Consider the following 17,840-nt stretch of genomic DNA (forward strand, 5'->3'; position numbering starts at 1 on the left):
CCTCGAGTAGCCTGCAAATAAATCTACAACACTAAACTTATAATCCACATACGAACTCTAATTCATAAATTGTTTATTTTGAACTGCATTTTATGGAAGTTTATGACGTCAAAAAAAAAAACACGTCAAAAAATACAATTTACATGCTGGCTGCCGTTGGCTAAATGACTGGCTCGTGGCTAAGGCAGGAGGAAGGCTCGATGAGTTGCGACGCGAAAATGCGGAAAATGAATGTGTCCTTGCAGTGCCTAGTCCTTGTGTTGAGTTCTGCGCCTGAAGTTTTTGTCCTGTGAACGGATGCCTTAAGTTGTGTGACAGCTGCCCGAATTTTTGTCCAAATGTCGCGATTTAAACCCGCGCTTCAGCCCGAGATTTTGCGGGCTCACCAGAAAGACGAGCAACATATCTTGTCGCTGCAAAAAGATGTGTCAGAAATTGCCCGTGCTGTGCTCGGAATGCGACCATGGATGCGGTGGCGTTTAGAGGTGGATGCATTAGCCAGCCTCATATACTACTGCGCAACGACGCTGAGTGGCTTCCAGACTTTGGGCGAGGAATACGTGCACATTCTGCAACTCGGCCGGTCCCTCAAGACGGTCCCCACCCTTGCTCAGAGGCTCACATTCGTAGTCTTGCAGTCATTCGGAAGTAACTTGATCCGCGGGACGTTAAAGCTCATCAAGAAAGAACAAAAAGTTGACGGTGAAGCGCTGAGCACGCTCGTTACGCGAGCTTTGCAAGTGCACACGATATTGTTCTATCTTCTCGGCGGATACTACAGTCCTGCCAAGAGGTTGTCAGGAATCAGATATGTGCTAATAAGAAACTGGCTTTCTACGCCAGATGTTGCGCGCTACTACAAAGTGTTAGGTTGGCTGTCGCTCATTGAGTTCGGGGTGTCACTTCAATCAGCTTTTAGGTCGCTCAAAACATCGGGAACCAGTGATAATATTCACTCTGAGTTATCGAAGTATAGCTGTTGCATGTGCGTCGACTCTGCGAAGAATGCTTCTGTGATACCTTGTGGCCACGTCTACTGCTGGTATTGCATCACCGGCTGGTTGAGAACTAACAAACAGTGCCCCTTGTGCAGAATGCCTTGTGAACCACAACAAACAGTGCTGCTTCAGAATGTATGGTGACTTTGTGTGCAGCACATGATGCGAACACATCTCTTCTGATTGAAACCACTTACTGAAAAGGAAAAGTCAAAACTTCTGTAGAGACTCGCAAGTCCTAAAAATGTTAACTTGGTACTGAAGCATTCGGACTGAAGATTTATCATGAGATTTTGATGCCGAGGTGACCTCGCAGTTCCTCTTTCATTTACGTGTTGGTGACGGCAGTTACTTGTTAAAAGCCAGCTAACCCGCACTATGTAGCTTATTTTGGAGATTTTCTGGCTGGCCAGCTTCAAGAAGTGCCGCATTGATGAAATGACAAAATTATGTGCAAGATTTTCTGACATATTTGTTGAATATTCTTAATCGTGGTGTCAGCCTAATGCACTGTAGGTCACATGAACAATAAGGCAAGAAAGTCTGGTTTGGCATAGCACCTGCCTTCCCAGCATACAAAATGAAGTTATTTTAAGCAGATGATATATATATATATATATATATATATATATATATATATATATATATATATATATATATATATCAAAACGATTATTTAAAAGAAAAAAAAATGCAGAAAGCGAGTGGGTGGAGCCCCTAGTCCAGGGCCCCACTGGCTTGAGCGGTCCGCCGTGCTTGGTCGAGGAGCGCTAGTTGCATCTCCTGATCCTCGCTGGCGAGCCAAGTCTCCCGCTGCTCCCTTCCGGAAAGTTTGCCGGCTATTTTTGGTGTATTAATTTTGGTTGGCCTGTTCTGGCAGTCCCACATAATGTGGGTGAGAGTTGGCCTGATATTGCTATTTCTGTGGCGTTAACCCAGTAGTACTGTCACTGCTGCTGTTAGTACGCACCAGGGCATACACAGTGCAGTTGGTCAATCAGTACATTGTTCTTCTGCTGGGAGCGATGTTGCAGGTTTGATTCCCAGTCATGGTGGGTACATTTTGATCGGGGTGGAATGCAGGAACGCTTATGTACTTAGGTATAGGTCTGAGTGGAAAAACCCAAGCTTGTAATAAACACTGTAACCAATCAATCCAAGGACATCAGAATTAACCCTGATGTATCTGCTACAGCCTACTTCCAAGCCACAGTGCTGCTTTGGGCTGTTAAACCGAGTGAATAAGTAATGCATGCATATTAAATGGTCGTTCAAAATGGTGATCCAAGGACCACTTGCAAATATCTAGCATTATTCGAACTTATAGAAGACTAAAATTTTCTCAAACACATTTACCCTGGACAGTGTTCACTGTAGCTACAGTACTTGGGTGTCAAAGCCAATGCAGCGATAGGTACCAGGCAAGACTATTTCTTTTTGTTTGTTTACATTGGGCAGAGGTGTTGTTCGTCTATATATATATTTTTTAGCCTCTAGCAACAAATGTGGCCAGCACTTTCTTTCTCAGGAGATGTAAAACCGCGAGTCTGTTGTGTGGTTCATTCACTGATTAGTTCACAATTTCCTGGTAGTACTAGTGTTAAAAATGTCCTGTAGGTTCATGTGCTATGCAGTTTTGATCAAACATACCATTTCTTTTTAGGATGGTGCTACTCTGACGGGCCACATTTCTTTAAATGCTTAGGCAATGCACACACTGCATGCATGTACCGGTCAAGCTACAATGAACTGACCACACTGAATGGCACCAGTAAGGAAGCTGTAACACGTGCACAACCACCACCCATATTACAAGTGTGCAATGCAAGGTGGCTCGTGTCATGATAGATCAGTAATTTCTTGGGCCACCATGGCTCTCTTAATTCTTTTCATGGTGGTTCTGTTTCTAATGAAAACGAGGTTGTAGATTTTAATACTTGCCTCAAGGCAGCCACATCTTGGTTGTGGTAGAATGGGAAAACATTCTTTTATGTAACTTTAGGTGCACATAGAAGAACCTCAGCCAATCAAAGTGAATCCATATCTTTACTATGTGGCTTGGGGTGGGGAGGGGGGTAACATATGTTTGGTGTGCAGCTCCTCCCTGGCTACTTCTGTGACTTTCAGCATTTTGTAACTCAGTGAAGCATTGAGATATTGAAGCCACTCAATAAATGCTTCTTTTACCGAACTAACAGCTGAACTGGGCAGGTTTTGGGCCATCTACGACTGTGCTAGTTCATAAAAGTGACAGAATGGAAAAGGTGTACTGTATATTTTTAGTACACAATCAAAGCTTGTGCTTGCACCATAGGTATTAGTGTTATACGCCTAGTGGGAGACTGGCATCTTGAATAGCAGCACTTTGTAGAAGCTCGAGATAGGGGGAATTCAACTTGCCACACCAAATCGGGGCTGGATGGCTGACTATGAATAAGATATGTTACCTATGATGAATTAGTGATTGTGACTATTTGTCTTCCACCAGTTGCACAGGTAAAGCCAGATGAAATAAAAAAGCAAGACAGCCATGCCGTCTTGATATATCTTGGGAACTTTGAAGAAGTTTGTGGGCTAATGTCCCCTGTAACACAGAAGTGTCTTGTGTCTTCGCTCTGTATGCTTTTGTAAAATATGTTGAATATTTTATATGTGATGTGGCTAGTAAACGAAGTTGTGAAGCCACAAGAAAATGGAAAGGTGGGCAAGTTGGAATGCATTCATGGCTGATACTTGGTAGCACATCAACACACTAGCGAAGAAGGAACAAGATGTCATGCACTGTCTTGTAAATTAATTTTTTATTGAATATTAAACTTAAATACTGCTAGAACCGGCATCAGCAAAATTGGCAAAACTATGATTGATTCAGGAATGCTTGCTAAAAATGGGGTGATAGTGGCAAACTTGCATAGCAAAAGAAGATTCACACAGCACACTGATTACAAGTAATCCTGTCATCAATGCGGTGATTTTTTTTTTTTTTGCTCAATATTCGTTACTCCCAGTTTTGCGTGTATGTGATGGCGATAGCTTTTTTTGCATGTCATAAGAAGACACATTGAAAGCTTCAAAAAAACTGTCGCAACTGTCTCTGTAAGAAAAGGATTTAAAAAAATATGACAAAATCTATGAGAGCTTTAAAGGGGCCCAGAAATGCGTCGCCGATCTGTTAACGCTTCTCTGAACATGTGAGCCAAATGATATGCAGCAGGAAATTACAATCTCGTGCCAAAAGCTGTGAAAAATCGCTTGCTCTCACTTCCGAAATGTTGTCATGCAGCTTCATCGCTGGATAGATGGATGTTATGAGCGTCCCCTTTGGAACGGGGCAGTGGGTTGCGCCATCAAGCTCTTGCTATTATACTGCCTAATGTCCTACCTAGATTAAAAAAGAAATAGAGGTAAAAACCAATATGAACTCCCACAATCAAATTTTCTGACCACCTATTGCAAACTTTGCTTCTGTACATCTCTGTTTTCTGTTGTTTCCCTACTTCCATCAAACTTCCAATCGCCTCTTACTGATCTCTATTGCCGGCATGTTTACTTTTCCCCTGCTCTCGCTGAACCCAAGGGCTTCAAGGAGGCCAGTGGTGCCTAAATCGACCGCTGGGTAGACGTCTTCACATTCTAATAAAACATGCTTCATCGTTTCCCTAGATTTACCGCAGCAAGCACATGCTTCTTCTTCCTTCTTATATGTCGCGTTTAGGTGTGTGTTCTAAGGTATCCCGATCTCACTTCGAAAAGTAAAGAGCTTCCCTTTGAGTTATCATAAATTGTTTCTTTCCCAATTTCGTTTTTTCCTCTTAAGTAGTTTCTCATGGCAGGTTTCTTTTTCATTGCCACCACCCATGAGCTCAATTCAACCCCTCTGACCTTCCGCTTGACGTTCCTTGTTGCTGTGTTGCCCACCCTACAAGCCGCATACTTGCTGGTAAGCTTCCTGGTTCTTTTCCTCCACTGTGAATCAACGTTTTTCCTGTACAGATACCTCAAAACCCTTCCAGTCCATTTACTTTCTTCCATATTTCTCAGCCGTTCTTCATACTCAATTTTACTGCGAGCTTCCCTCACTTCAAAACTAGTCCACCCCATATCACGCTGCACAGCTTCATTTGTAGTCTTCCCGTGAGCGCCCAATGCGAGGTGACCCACTGAACTTTGGTTCACATAGAGTCCTGATTGTACCCCTGATTTAAAGCAAACAGCTGCATTTCCAAAAGTAAGTCCTGGAACCATTACACCTTTCCAGATACCTCGGAGCACCTCGTACCTATTGTATCCCCATAGCGCTCTGTGCTTCATTATGGCTGCATTTCTCTTCCCCTTTACTGTTATGATTTTTTCCTGTGTTTCCATAAATCCATTGCCTTCGTTTATCCATATACCAAGGTATTTATATTCTGTTCCCCGAGTTATTTCTTGGCCCTGTATATCCACTGTCTGTTCACTGTTTTCATTGAATACCATAACACCTGATTTTCTAACACTAAATTTCAAACCTAAATTGTTGCCTTCCTGTCCACAGATATTAGCCAGACGTTGCAAATCACTTTGCTTGTTAGCTAGCAACACAATGTCGTCCGCATAAAATAAACCTGGGAGCTGCTGCTCTATTACTGTACCCGCCTGTTTGTATGAGAGATTAAACCTGATATTACTTCCTTCTAGCGCCCTCTCCATCCTCACCATGTACATCATTAACAGCAATGGGGATAAAGGGCCTCAGTCCCTTGTTGATATCTTCTTTCTCGTCGCTCCTAATCCCTTCCCATTCAACACAAGCAGTATTTTCTAGGTAAATCTCTCTCAAAAGCTGCAGGCAATTGTCACCTAAGCCTTCCCCTTCCAGAATATCCCACAAAATGTTGCGGTCTACGTTGTCATAGGCTCTTGTAATGTCTGAAAAGGCCACATATAACTGTCTGCTTTCTACTTTTGATTTTTCAATACACTGAGTAAGAACAAATAAGTTATCATCTTAACGCCTACCGATTCTGAAGCCATTCTGAAGTTCTCCCAAAATGCCATTATTCTCTGCCCATGCTTGAAGCTTTAACTTGATTGCCTGCATTGCTACCCTGTATATTACCGATGTAATGGTCAACGGTCTATACGAGTGAATTCTTTCTCCCCCTTACCTTTATTAATTAAATTCATTCTACTTTGTCACCAACTGTCTGTTATTCGTCTATCTTTTAAAGTTTTTTCCACTGTTTTCACCAGAGCTTCCTTACTTCTTGGTCATAGTTCATTAATCAGCCTAACGGCAACCTCGTCTAGCCCTGTGGCTGTGCGCTTAGGAATTTTCTCTTCGACTTTCTTCTAGTTGAAATTTGTCAGCACCAGCTCCTTTCCCATGTGGTTCTCTTTCATGCTCTTGTTTTCTTCGAATACAACCTCATCATTGCATTGGAAAGATTCGGCTGTTATTTTTCGTATGTAATATAAAGCCACTTCCCCTTCCAGTTTGTTTCCATCTTCCTCTAGGATATGTTGTTGTACTGTTGTTGACTTTCTGCCTAATAATCCTATGTAGTTCCAAAATATTCTAGGTGCGGCCTTCTTTTTCTCACGTATTTCTGACAACCAACGTTCACTTTCACCTTTTAATTTTGCTTGCACCAGTATTTGAAGCATAGACTTTTTCTCCCGGTATATTTCCCATTTACTGGTTACTTCATCTTGAGGAAACTGTGCGTTCTTTGCCTGCCTGTGCTCTCGAGATGCTTCCTGTTGTTCGGCGATCGCTTCTCTTACCTCCCTGTTCCACCAGCTTTTCGTTTCTTTCTTCCTTTCCAACGAACATGTTGTTTCTCTTACCGTATTTCTGTCGTTATTACACTTAGAGCTCACCATATTCCCACTCTTGGCCATTTGCCAAGTTCTTTCTCAACTCTAGTGACTATATTTGCTATTTGTTCAGCGTTCAAACTTGGACTGGTCATTTTTTCGCTCCTTGCTCTCTTTCCCAACTACATATCCCATTTCCAAAATGACGCATTTATGGTCACTGCCTATGCTGCTATACCCTTCCTCATTAATGACCATTTCTCTCAACTTATCATGAATTCCTTCTGTCATCAGACAGTAATCAATGGTTGATTGCCGGTTTCCCACTTCCCACATGATCTGCCCTTCACACTTAAGCCCTGTATTCACGATAACGAGGTTATGTTGCTAGCAACGGTCTAGCATTGACTTCCCCTTGCTATCGGTATAGCCATCTAAATCCTGTATGTGGGCATTCACGTCACCTAATAGGATAATTTCAGCATCATTCTCGAAATCCTTAATATCGCCACTTATGCATTCCACTAACTCTTTATTCCTCTCTGTGCAATTATTTCCAGTTCACAAATACGTAATGCTCAGCCAAGTTTTTGCCCACTCATTGTATATGATAACCAAAGATGCTCTTGACATTTTAAATTTACTCTTTTCCATTTGGCTCCCTGATGGATGAGCATTCCCACTCCCCCTCCCTTTCTTTCTGAGTTAGTTCTGTTGCAACCTTCCCAAACGTAATTCTCAATCACTGGCAGCTCTTTCGAGTCTCTAAGGTGCGTTTCTGTAACCACATACACCCCTGTTTGTTCTCTATTGAACTGCTTCTCAATCTCTGCCCACTTTTCCTTTCTTCTGCCACCCTGCATGTTTATGTAGCCTATTGCATGGTGAGCTCTCTTTCTTGCTTTCCTCCTTTCTCTGTTATTGACGGCGATGCCATTCTGAGGTTTCCCTAGGGGACCTTCTTCATTACTACCTACCCCGGCCTCCTGAGTGACCGTGGGCTCTAAAAAACCAACAGCGCGACCACCAAGTCGCCAGCCCACTTCTCGTGCCAGCCTGTAATTGAAGTGGATCCCGTCTCGTTTAAAACCACCACACCTTCTCACTTCCCTGCTGTTTACTTCGACAACCTCGAAGCCTTTCTCTCAGCTCATTTTTCGTATCGCCTCATTAGCAGCCACTACGGCTCTTCGTTCGTGACTGTCACGTACAGGCACCTCTGGCATCGTGCACACTATGACCTGCACCTGAGGGGATAGCTCACGCAAGTCGTCCACCCCTTTCGCCAAGCGCTGGGCTAGTCCTGTCCCTTTCCTATTTAGAATGTCGTTTAGCCCACCTGCTACTATGACAAGGGTGCACACGAACATTTTCCGTGAGCTTTTCTTTTGCTTGCTCCATGACAGAACCCAGTGTCTGCACAGGAAATGTTCCTACCGCCACTCTTTTATCGCCTATCACCCTCTCCAAAATTGCTTCTGAGCACCTAGCCAGGTTTGAGTCGCCGGCGATAATCACCATTTCACTCTCTCCCACCTATCCTTGCTTCCCTTTGTCCTTTTCCGCTTGTTTCGGACTCCACAAGGGGCATTCTCCCCTGTGCTCCTGCTTTTGCCGCGTGGCGGCCTCAAGGTAGGTGCCACTCTTTCCAGCTAACCCTTCACCACGTTGCACGCATTCCACGTACTTTGCTAGCACTCCCTCCTGTCATGTCGGGGGACTGCGTTACATTGTCACTATCATTCTCGTTCACAATGGCGGCCCCGTTCAGCTTTTCCTCAGCTGCTTCAAGTCTTTTTTTCAACGACCTTCCGTGCATCGTGCTCCCTCTTTAGCTCATTTTTGAGCTCTCCCACCTGTTTGACCAGCTCTTCCTGGAAAGCCTCCATTTTCTGCAGCATAGTATCGACATCACAGTGTGCGCCGGTTGACTCGATTTCCTCTCCATTCTCATCCGGCCCCTCATCTATATTGAGGGACCCCCCGCACCCTGCCCGCTTTTCCGGCTTTCTTGCCATGCATTGCACGGCTTCTTTCCTGATGCAAATACTATAGTACTATAATAATGCAGAGCACGTACCTTTCAGCAAAAACTGATGCGCACAGGGTCCAAATCCTCAAAATGTCGCAAAGCAACTCTCACCAATTCTTCAAAAGCAATCAATGGCGTGGAGACCTAAGGTATGACACGTTCTCGCAGGCGCTCAACCACGCGGCCACGCTGTGAACACACACAGTAAAACCACTAATAGCCATTAGTCTTGCCGCTTCCGAGCTACCATTTAAAGGCTACAAACAACGTCCCACTCGGCTGCACATGTTGAAGCACGTGGCGCGGAAGGACGCTCTAACCGTCATGCAAAACGAAATGTACACGAAACACACCCGCGCACACGAAATAAAATAGAGACAAAAAAGGATAAAACCACCCAATTACTATTTAAAGGCTAAGAAATCAGTAAATCAAAAACAGACGCAAGCTCAATGCATGCACAAAAACTTATGATTTCGTCGCCGCCATGGAGCCCCGAAAAGCACGTCCGTTCGCCGCAAAATCTGAAGCCGCATTTGTCGTCAATGCAGTAATTTTTTTCTCAATGTTCATCATTCCCAGTGTTGTGCGTACGTGATGGTGATAGCTTTTTTCGCATGTCGTAAGAAGACACATAGAAAGCTTCTATGACATTTTGTGGCGAACGTCCGTTCGCCACAAAATCTGAAGCCGCATTTGTCGTCAATGCAGTAATTTTTTTCTCAATATTCATCAATCCCAGTTTTTTGCGTACGTGATGGTGATAGCTTTTTTTGCATGTCGTAAGAAGACACATAGAAAACTTAAAAAAAAAACTGTCGCAGCAGTAGCTGTAAGAAAAGGATAAAAAATACATGACAAAATCTATGAGAGCTATAAAGGGGCCCGGAAATACGTCGCCGATCTGTTAGCGACGCTCCTCTGAACATGTGAGCCAAATGATAGGCAGCAGGGAATTACAATCTCATGCCAAAAGTTGTGAAAAATCGCTTGCGCTCGATTCCGCAATGTTTTCATGCAGCTTATCGCAAGCAGCTGGACCCGCGACATCTATAGGCCGAGTTCTTGCTCCGCACTAACTTTCTCAATAATACAATTATTGCTTTTTGAGTTCATTAAATGAAAACTATATTTGTCTGCGATCTCAAAAAGACAAAAAAAAATATTTCATCTTTGCACTACCGGTCTACATGACAGTCGCGCGGTTCCGCGACCGCTGCGCCTGGCGTCAGACAGGCTTCAGAGAGTAAAAAGTGTAGCGTAGGTACTGCGGCCGTCACGGGGTGGCGCCACGAGCAGGCTCGTATTCAACCATTGGGCGCTGCCAGCTGGGCATTTCACCCTTGCTCCCCCTTGTCGCCTTCCCTGTATAGCTTTCATCGCTCTTGTGCAAATGAGAGAGAAAGCCGCTGATCGGCCCTGACAACTACGTTGACTTCGCTTGTGCTTGAAGGGTGAAAAAGAAATTTCCAGCAGGATATTCATGAGGCGACCTAATAGTGCTGTCATACCATGACTAGTTAGAAAATTGTATCAGGGCCCCTTTAACCTGCCATGTCCACAATTTTCGAATGCACTAGTATGTCTCAGCGTCGGAGAAAGCACCACTGAGGTGCCAGAGACAATCAACGAAAGCCGAGAGGTCATAACATTTTCGAGGTGTGGCGAGGCGGTTGTGAAGGATGCAGTGGACGAGGAGTACTGCACCTCCAGCTCCACGTGATAGGGCATATGCTGTCCGAAACCCGTTAATTAGCTCCTTTTGGGACCACGAGATTTAGACGAATTATTTGAAATTTCGAATTGATAAACGGCGTCAAAATTAACGAATTCAGATGTACTTTATTCCTTGAAGTAGTCAGTCGCCGTCGGAAACTAATTCAATACTGTATTACAATGCATGACTATACGTATCGTCGTCGGTCAGTGGCCCACGGGCCTCAACAATGTTGCCAGCTCTGGCTGAAATTCTCAAAAGCGGCATCGCCACGGCACAGCTAAAGTTACCATGACCATTGCGGGATAGGTTGCTGCGGTTACCGCCGTCGCCTGGGGTAGCAGTAGCGCCGTCTCACAAATTTCTTGTGCTTCTTAGCTTTTAGTTACCGCTGTGCGCATGAGGGGGCGCCGATGGTAGTCAAATTAACCGAAACGGCATGCTATTGCATTCGAACTAAACGAGTTTTCTGTCCATAGCAATGGATGGTTACCCGCCACCGCTTTCCGTTGCGTTTGAATTAAGCGAAAAGCCGTATTAACCGAGCACTAATTAGCGGGAGTCGACAAACTCGCTTACAGGGTCATTTGTGCTACTTTCAATATGGGCGGGTAAGTGACCCTGTCCTCTGCAGAGTTACGCAATGGGGAACGGTACCTAAATATCCCCACTGCAGCAAATATACGCTTTCAAACGCATAATTCCTTTACCGCTTTCATGAAAGCAAAGCTTTCTCTGCCGTCCTCCCCGAGTATTTGCGCATCTTCTGGGTCGGTTCCTCGCTGACTAAAGTGGGCCGGTCCCGGAGACAGTGACATAGTAAACAGCCGATTCCGCGGAGACGATGTAATGCAATGAAGATGAAGTGGGCCGTTATCCGATACAAATAAATTATAGGGAATGTGGTGGGGGGTTGGGAACACGTGAGAGGAGCAGTGTGGCGAGAGGTGGAGGGTGAGGGGAGGTTGCGCGCTGAAGCCGCAACTCATCGGGATTTTAGCGGATTTCAACGAAGTTTAAGCCGTCATTAACACTCATTATAGGTGGTTTCTGCTGTAATGCTGTTGCAAACATTAACGAGATGAGTGAAAGCAAGAGCTAGCAGGCAGCTGCTCCTGGAAGGGGCGCTATGCCAACTTGCCTGCAAAAGAAAGGGGAAGAAAAGACATAATCAGGGGAAGGAGCGAGAAAAAAAACAATGGTGCTGCCGAGCAGCGCTCGGCGTATCCACAGAGAGGCGTAAGAGCAGGCATGCCTCTGACTAAAATATATATTCTCTCTCTTTCCCCGCGAAGCTTGCCTTTAGATCACACAGAGATGTGTCAATAAATTTAGAGAAAGTAAAAACAAAAATAATCAAAAGAAGGTACCTGAGGAGTCACTTCCAACGAACATATAGTGTTCTGATTGTGCGCAGCAGTCGTGCAGTCATTACTTTTATCATTTATTTGCGTTAAAGAGAGTTATAGACCTTAAAAAAAATGAAATGATCCAGCGCGTTCCAACCTAAAACACAAGGAGGACACAGTAATGTTTGGAGTCGGGCATGAAATAGATGGTAGCTGGCCCATGCCGTCGTCCAACTTATCCACGCTGAGGGCGTTGTTGAAGGGAGAGACTTGTTCTCATCGAGAACGAGGAATATGAACATGTTTGAAAGAGGAATGCACTTTGAGTAGCCGCCAACGGCTCGTTAAATACATTCTGTCCTCCCTAGATCCCTAGGTGAGGGTTGAACGGCCGTTCAACCTGTTACCAATTTGGAGCGTTCAAAGCCATCGTAGCCAAACCGCCCTTGAGGGGGGGGGGGTGTTACACACACATTCCGCACAGGTTTCACTGACCACGCCGAGGTGAGTGGGTTCTCGGAGACACGGTGCTTTTCCCCGAGCAGGCGCCTCTTCATCCCAGGGCAGTGTTGACTCTCCAGTCAATGACCGTAATGTCATTATTGTCCATGACTGTCCATGACTTCTAAGCTGCGTGAGACGGCAGCGAAAAATATCTTCCAGGAGCTCCCCGGATTTCCACCGCTTATAACAACCCGTGGCGGCCACGGTGAATCCGCGAACAATACTTGGCCCGCCGACCGCGTTTAGTCATAGCGGCGGCGCTCGCTTGGGGGCGAGGCGTATTGTTGTTTTCCCAGAACGAGTCATCGCAGCGGGCCGGGCGCGTTCCACGGTCTGGTTCTCCGAAAATCGCCACTCCCACCGCTGCGGCTGGCTGGGAATATCTTGTGGGTCGGTACCCTTGCAGGCCGTTCGTAAGAACACAAATAACTTAGTGCTGATAGAAGTGCATTTGCATTTTACAATAGGAGTTAGGTGGAGAAGCAAGTCCCAAAACTCTAGTGGGTTAAGGGCAACTTCGGCGTATTTTTAATCATATTACTTTTAATCAAGGCTGTACCATGTATTGAACTGTTATTTTGCTGTCGACAGGCTGTCCGGTTGCGCACGCACTCAGGGCTACCGATCCGGCTATCAGGGAACACGCATCGACGCGTGTTGGCTGCCTGGTTCACCGATTCTTGCATCAAGATACCAAAGGACCAACATCGGCTTCGTTCCCTGTCGCCCTACGTCGCTCCCATCGCCTTGGTCACCTGATCTCGGCAGCCCAATCAAGTCTGACTACCGTCTACAAAAGGACTGCTCTCGCTGACTCCCATCGCAGTCGGCGGCAAGGCTGTACCATGTATTGAACTGTTATTTTGCTGTCGACAGGTGAGTTCAAACGACCACCTACCCACGTTCGTTTTTCTATTTTGCTCTCTGCCGCCGACTGCACCACAATGCCTGATTGTACCGCTTGTGCTGAGCCATTGCCGCGAGACGATAAGTTTCTGACGTGCTCTGTTTGTAATGAAGCTTTCCACCTGGGTAAAAACTGCTCGACGGTCACTGAATCAACCTTTTCGAAAATGTCGGCAGCAAAACGGGGATCTTGGGTATGCCTTGCATGCAAGACGCAAGCCGTCAAGCAACCTGCAATGGGCAATAAATCGGATGGAGTACTAGAACAGCAACTTTTGACTGTAAACGATAAACTGGACCGGCTGACGACTACAGTCGAAATGTTGGCTAGTCGAGTGGAAGAACTACTGACCTTCAAAGCTATCGGAGAAAAAACTGCAGAAACTGTTCTGCTGATACAGGGGTCGCTCGATTCCCTTGCTGTTAAATATGAATCGGTGTCATCCACTGTAACTGCGAACCAGATAGCAGTCGGCGAGCTTGGCACGCCAGTAGATACACTCTCCTCTAAGATTGTTGCCCAGGCTGAGCTGCTTGAGAAGGTTGGCTCTGAACTTAGCGAATTAGAGCAATACAGCCGGCGCTGCAATTTTGAGATTCATGGCCTGCAATATAACCCCAACGAGGATTTGCCGTCCTTCTTGTCAGGACTGGCGGCGAAGCTAAACATTTCTGATTTCAAACTGACCGATGTTTCTGCCGTTCACCGACTTCCCGCACGCAGCAATGCCATTCCTGTAGTCCTTGTGCAAATGCACACTGTTTCAGCCAAACAGCAATGGCTCTCTGCACGAGGAATTCTGCGTGAACTTGCTCAAGATAGTACCTTTCCGCGGCTTTACTTCAACGATAATCTTTCGCGTGCCCAACGGGAGCTGTATCGGCTGGCAAGGCAGAAGGGCAAAGAAACAAAATTTAAATTCGTTTGGACCAAAAACGGCAGGATACTGGCTAAGAGGGATGAAGATGCACCTATTCTGTATATCAATAAGGCATCTGATCTCAAGAGTATTGCATGAACATGAACAAAGTTGCCTTCAAGACATGTACTAATCTAAACGAGGTTCTTAGTTTCTTTCCAAATCCTAATTGTTGCGCCTTCCGTGCTGTTCACGTCAACATTCGCAGTATTAGAAAACATTGGGACCATTTTCAGGCCTTAATTACTCCTTTGAACTCCTATTTCGATGTGATCGTGCTTACCGAGATTAACATTCCGTCCGACTGCATCAATCAGTATCAGATTATTGGATACCAAGTTTTTTCATACACTCGGCCAATTAAAAGGGGAGGAGGCGTGGCAGTTTTCATCCGGGACACATGGGCGACAACTGAGCTGACTTTCTCGTTTTCCCAAGCTGAAATTGTGGCAGTGCGTCTTTGCGCACCTTCCTTACCACTAATTCTGCTTGCGGTTTATCGCCCACCGTGTTGCAACGGTCGTATATTCCTGGATGAACTTGATGTTGCCCTGGCCTCGATGTCGTCAATGGACCATGTTTGCCTAATTGGGGATGTCAACATAGATACGCTACGCCCTTCAGCAACGACAGTTGGCAATTATTTGGACGTCATTTCCAAATGGGGCTTGCAAAACACGATCTGTGAACCTACACGCGAAGAATTCCTTGCTGGTCATCTTGTCACATCTTGCATAGATCATATAAATATACGTGCACATAACTTAAGTGTCAAATCTGCCGTTATTACAACGAAACTCGCTGATCATTACATGGTCTGCTGCTCTCTAACAGATGACACTACCAACTTGGTCGCTCCAGACGAAATCAAACAAATCTCAATTGTTGACCCCTTGGCTTTCGAAAAATTTGTAATAAATCACGACTGGCATAACTTTTTGATGACTGTTCCTCCAGGCGACGCCTATCACAACTTTGTAACACTGTTCACCGATTTCCGGCTTGCAGCTACACGGGTCTGCAAAATAAAACAACGTAAATTGGACCAAAAATGGATGTCGACAGAAATACTCGCGGCAATACAGGCAAAAGACTTGTTATGGGTTCAAACAAAGAGAAGTCCTAATTGTACTGTTTTGCGACTTCGGTTGAAAGAGCTTCGAAATAAGGTCAATGCTATGATACGTCTTGCAAAACGTAATAACTTACGAGCGAAATTCACGGACGCTCGTTGTGACCGCAGGAAAACATGGTCCCTAATTAACAATCTTAGAGGTGGTGATATAAACGCTAATCGTCATGTTGATCTGATGTCTCGTTTTTCTTCAAATGGTACTGCCACCGCTAATGATTTTAACTCATTTTTTTCAAAGGTGTCTGGTGTAGCGAGACCTCATCCAGATATTTGCACATTGCAGACTAGTATTTCAGAATCCGCCCTTCTTCCCATGTTTTCGGAACATGACCTCAAATCAATCCTTTTCAGTCTAAAACCAAATAAGTCTCCAGGAATTGATGGCATTTCAATATTAGAGCTGCGCAGAACTTTCGAAGCAATAAAAGATGTGCTACTACTCATTTTAAACAATATTATTACCACTGGTATCATTCCCGATAATCTGAAAAATGCGCTGGTCATTCCTCTTTTTAAAACTGGCGCACGTAACAATATCGAAAACTACCGGCCTATTTCAATCCTTTCATGCATTGGGCAGATATTGGAAAAACATCTGCTCACGACAATGAGCAGCTTTTTAAGCAATCATGGCGTGTTATCTCCTAGCCAGTATGGTTTTGTGAAGAATCGGGGTACGCAGTTGCTGCTTGAAGATTTTTCCGATACACTAAACTCTGCGTTTGAACACAATCAGATTGCTTGTGCATTGTTTCTGGACGTCCGCAAAGCGTTTGACAGCGTCTGCCATAGTATACTGCTAACCAAACTTTCTTTGCTAGGCTTTCGGGGTGCGTTTTTGCGGCTTCTGAAAAACTTCTTATCTCATAGGCACCAACTTGTGTCTATTGAAAATTTCGTAGCAACCTGACCAAAATTAAAGCTGGCGTCCCCCAAGGTTCAATTTTAAGTCCGTTATTATTTAATTTATATTTTAACGATTTGTCTAATGTTGTGAACGTCAAATTATATCAGTATGCTGATGACACTGTCCTTGTTTCACACGCTCGAAGTTACACTGACGCCATCTCTTCTTTACAAATGGCAACAACAAAAGTGATGGACTGGTTTCAGAATAATGTAGTCCATATCAATGCGTCCAAAACTCAACTAATCTGTTTCCACAACCCTGTCAAGAAAGTTACCCTATCGTCCCCATTATATTTGCACACATCACATTGCAATCACTGTTCGTGTGCCCCAGTGCAATACGCTTGTTCAATTAAATACCTTGGCGTGTTTTTTGACAGTGATTTATCCTGGAACTCTCATTTCGCATATATTTGTCAAAAACTTCGCGCAGTGTCTTGTGTTTTGTATAATATAAAATTTTACATGCCATTGTCTGTCCGAAAGCTTGTAGCACATGCCTTATGCTACAGTGTGATCCGGTACGGGATATCTACATATGGTCATGGCGCTCAACATTTGGTAAACCGGGTCAACTCCGTCCTTCGTGGCATTCTGAAGCATGTTGCTTATGATGTCTCCCCCAAATCTGATGTGTTCAAAACTTTGTCCTTACCTGATTTCAATTCTTTGCTGCTAGAAACTGTTGTCTTAAAGCATTTTTGGATAAGTCAGTATAAAATTCCTTATGTGCCTGTTCGTTCCCTGAGACCAAAGAATCCTTACGTTACACCCCGCTGTAAGACGAGATATGGTCGAAGACTCCGTAACTATTATGTCCCAGCAATGTTTAATTTACTCCCTCAAAGCATACAAGATGTGAAAACGAAATATGGTCTTAGAAAGGCTCTTAGACACTTTAATGCGTGATGGGAAGCCTGTCATTTGTGTTTTTTTTCTCACTGTTGTCTAATGTGTTTCTGATGGCTCTGTCGCTGTCTGCCAGGCACTGCCGTTCAAGCCCACTGTGGCTTTGGCAGGCCCGATTTCTTCCACTGTAATGATTCTCAAGTCATCAATAAAGTATTATTATTATGTTATCATTTTCAAAGACGGGCTTGGACAAGCGGCTGTGACAGTGATGTCACATACCATGCAAGAGTGACGGACTGTAACTGACGATGTGTGTGCTGTGCTATGTGCTCTCTCTCTCCCCATCTTTCATCCTCCCATCCCGCTCCCATGTGCAGGGTAGCAAACCGGTTGAGCTATACTGGTTAACCTCCCTGTCTTTCCTGCCCCACTTTTTCCTTCCTTCCTTCCTTTTCATATGGTATTGACGGCCCTGTCACCTGTAGGGTGGTTCAGTTTGCTTAGAACTTCATCAATAATTTTAAATAACCTATAGACGAGATACCGAAACCAAAACGGGTTGCTGCTTTGTGTGACGTCACGAGGAGTAAATTACGTCTGGTCCTACACTACCATAATGTAAACACACAGAACGCGTATTAAACACGCAGTAGACGTGGCGCTAACACCAAAGAAGCGAAGCTGATGATGTCTGCTGACGGCACAGGGAGCTTTTACAA

General features: G+C 44.8%; 1 protein-coding gene across 1 annotated transcript; it reads left to right on the forward strand.

Annotated features, from left to right (window-relative positions):
- Nucleotides 1–189: 189 nt before the first annotated feature.
- On the forward strand, nt 190–5,674 carry LOC142585117 (peroxisome assembly protein 10-B-like). Its single transcript, XM_075695635.1, has one exon. The coding sequence runs from the start codon at nt 339–341 to the stop codon at nt 1,140–1,142; it is 804 nt and encodes a 267-aa protein (XP_075551750.1). The 5' UTR covers nt 190–338; the 3' UTR covers nt 1,143–5,674.
- The last annotated feature ends 12,166 nt before the right edge of the window (nt 5,675–17,840 follow it).

The sequence above is a fragment of the Dermacentor variabilis genome, chromosome 6 (genome assembly GCF_050947875.1).
Source record: "Dermacentor variabilis isolate Ectoservices chromosome 6, ASM5094787v1, whole genome shotgun sequence".
Taxonomy (NCBI): domain Eukaryota; kingdom Metazoa; phylum Arthropoda; class Arachnida; order Ixodida; family Ixodidae; genus Dermacentor; species Dermacentor variabilis.

Bases quoted from the DNA above. Each gene is read 5' to 3' on its own strand.
- LOC142585117 (XM_075695635.1), top strand. From the start codon at position 339: ATGTCGCGATTTAAACCCGCGCTTCAGCCCGAGATTTTGCGGGCTCAC.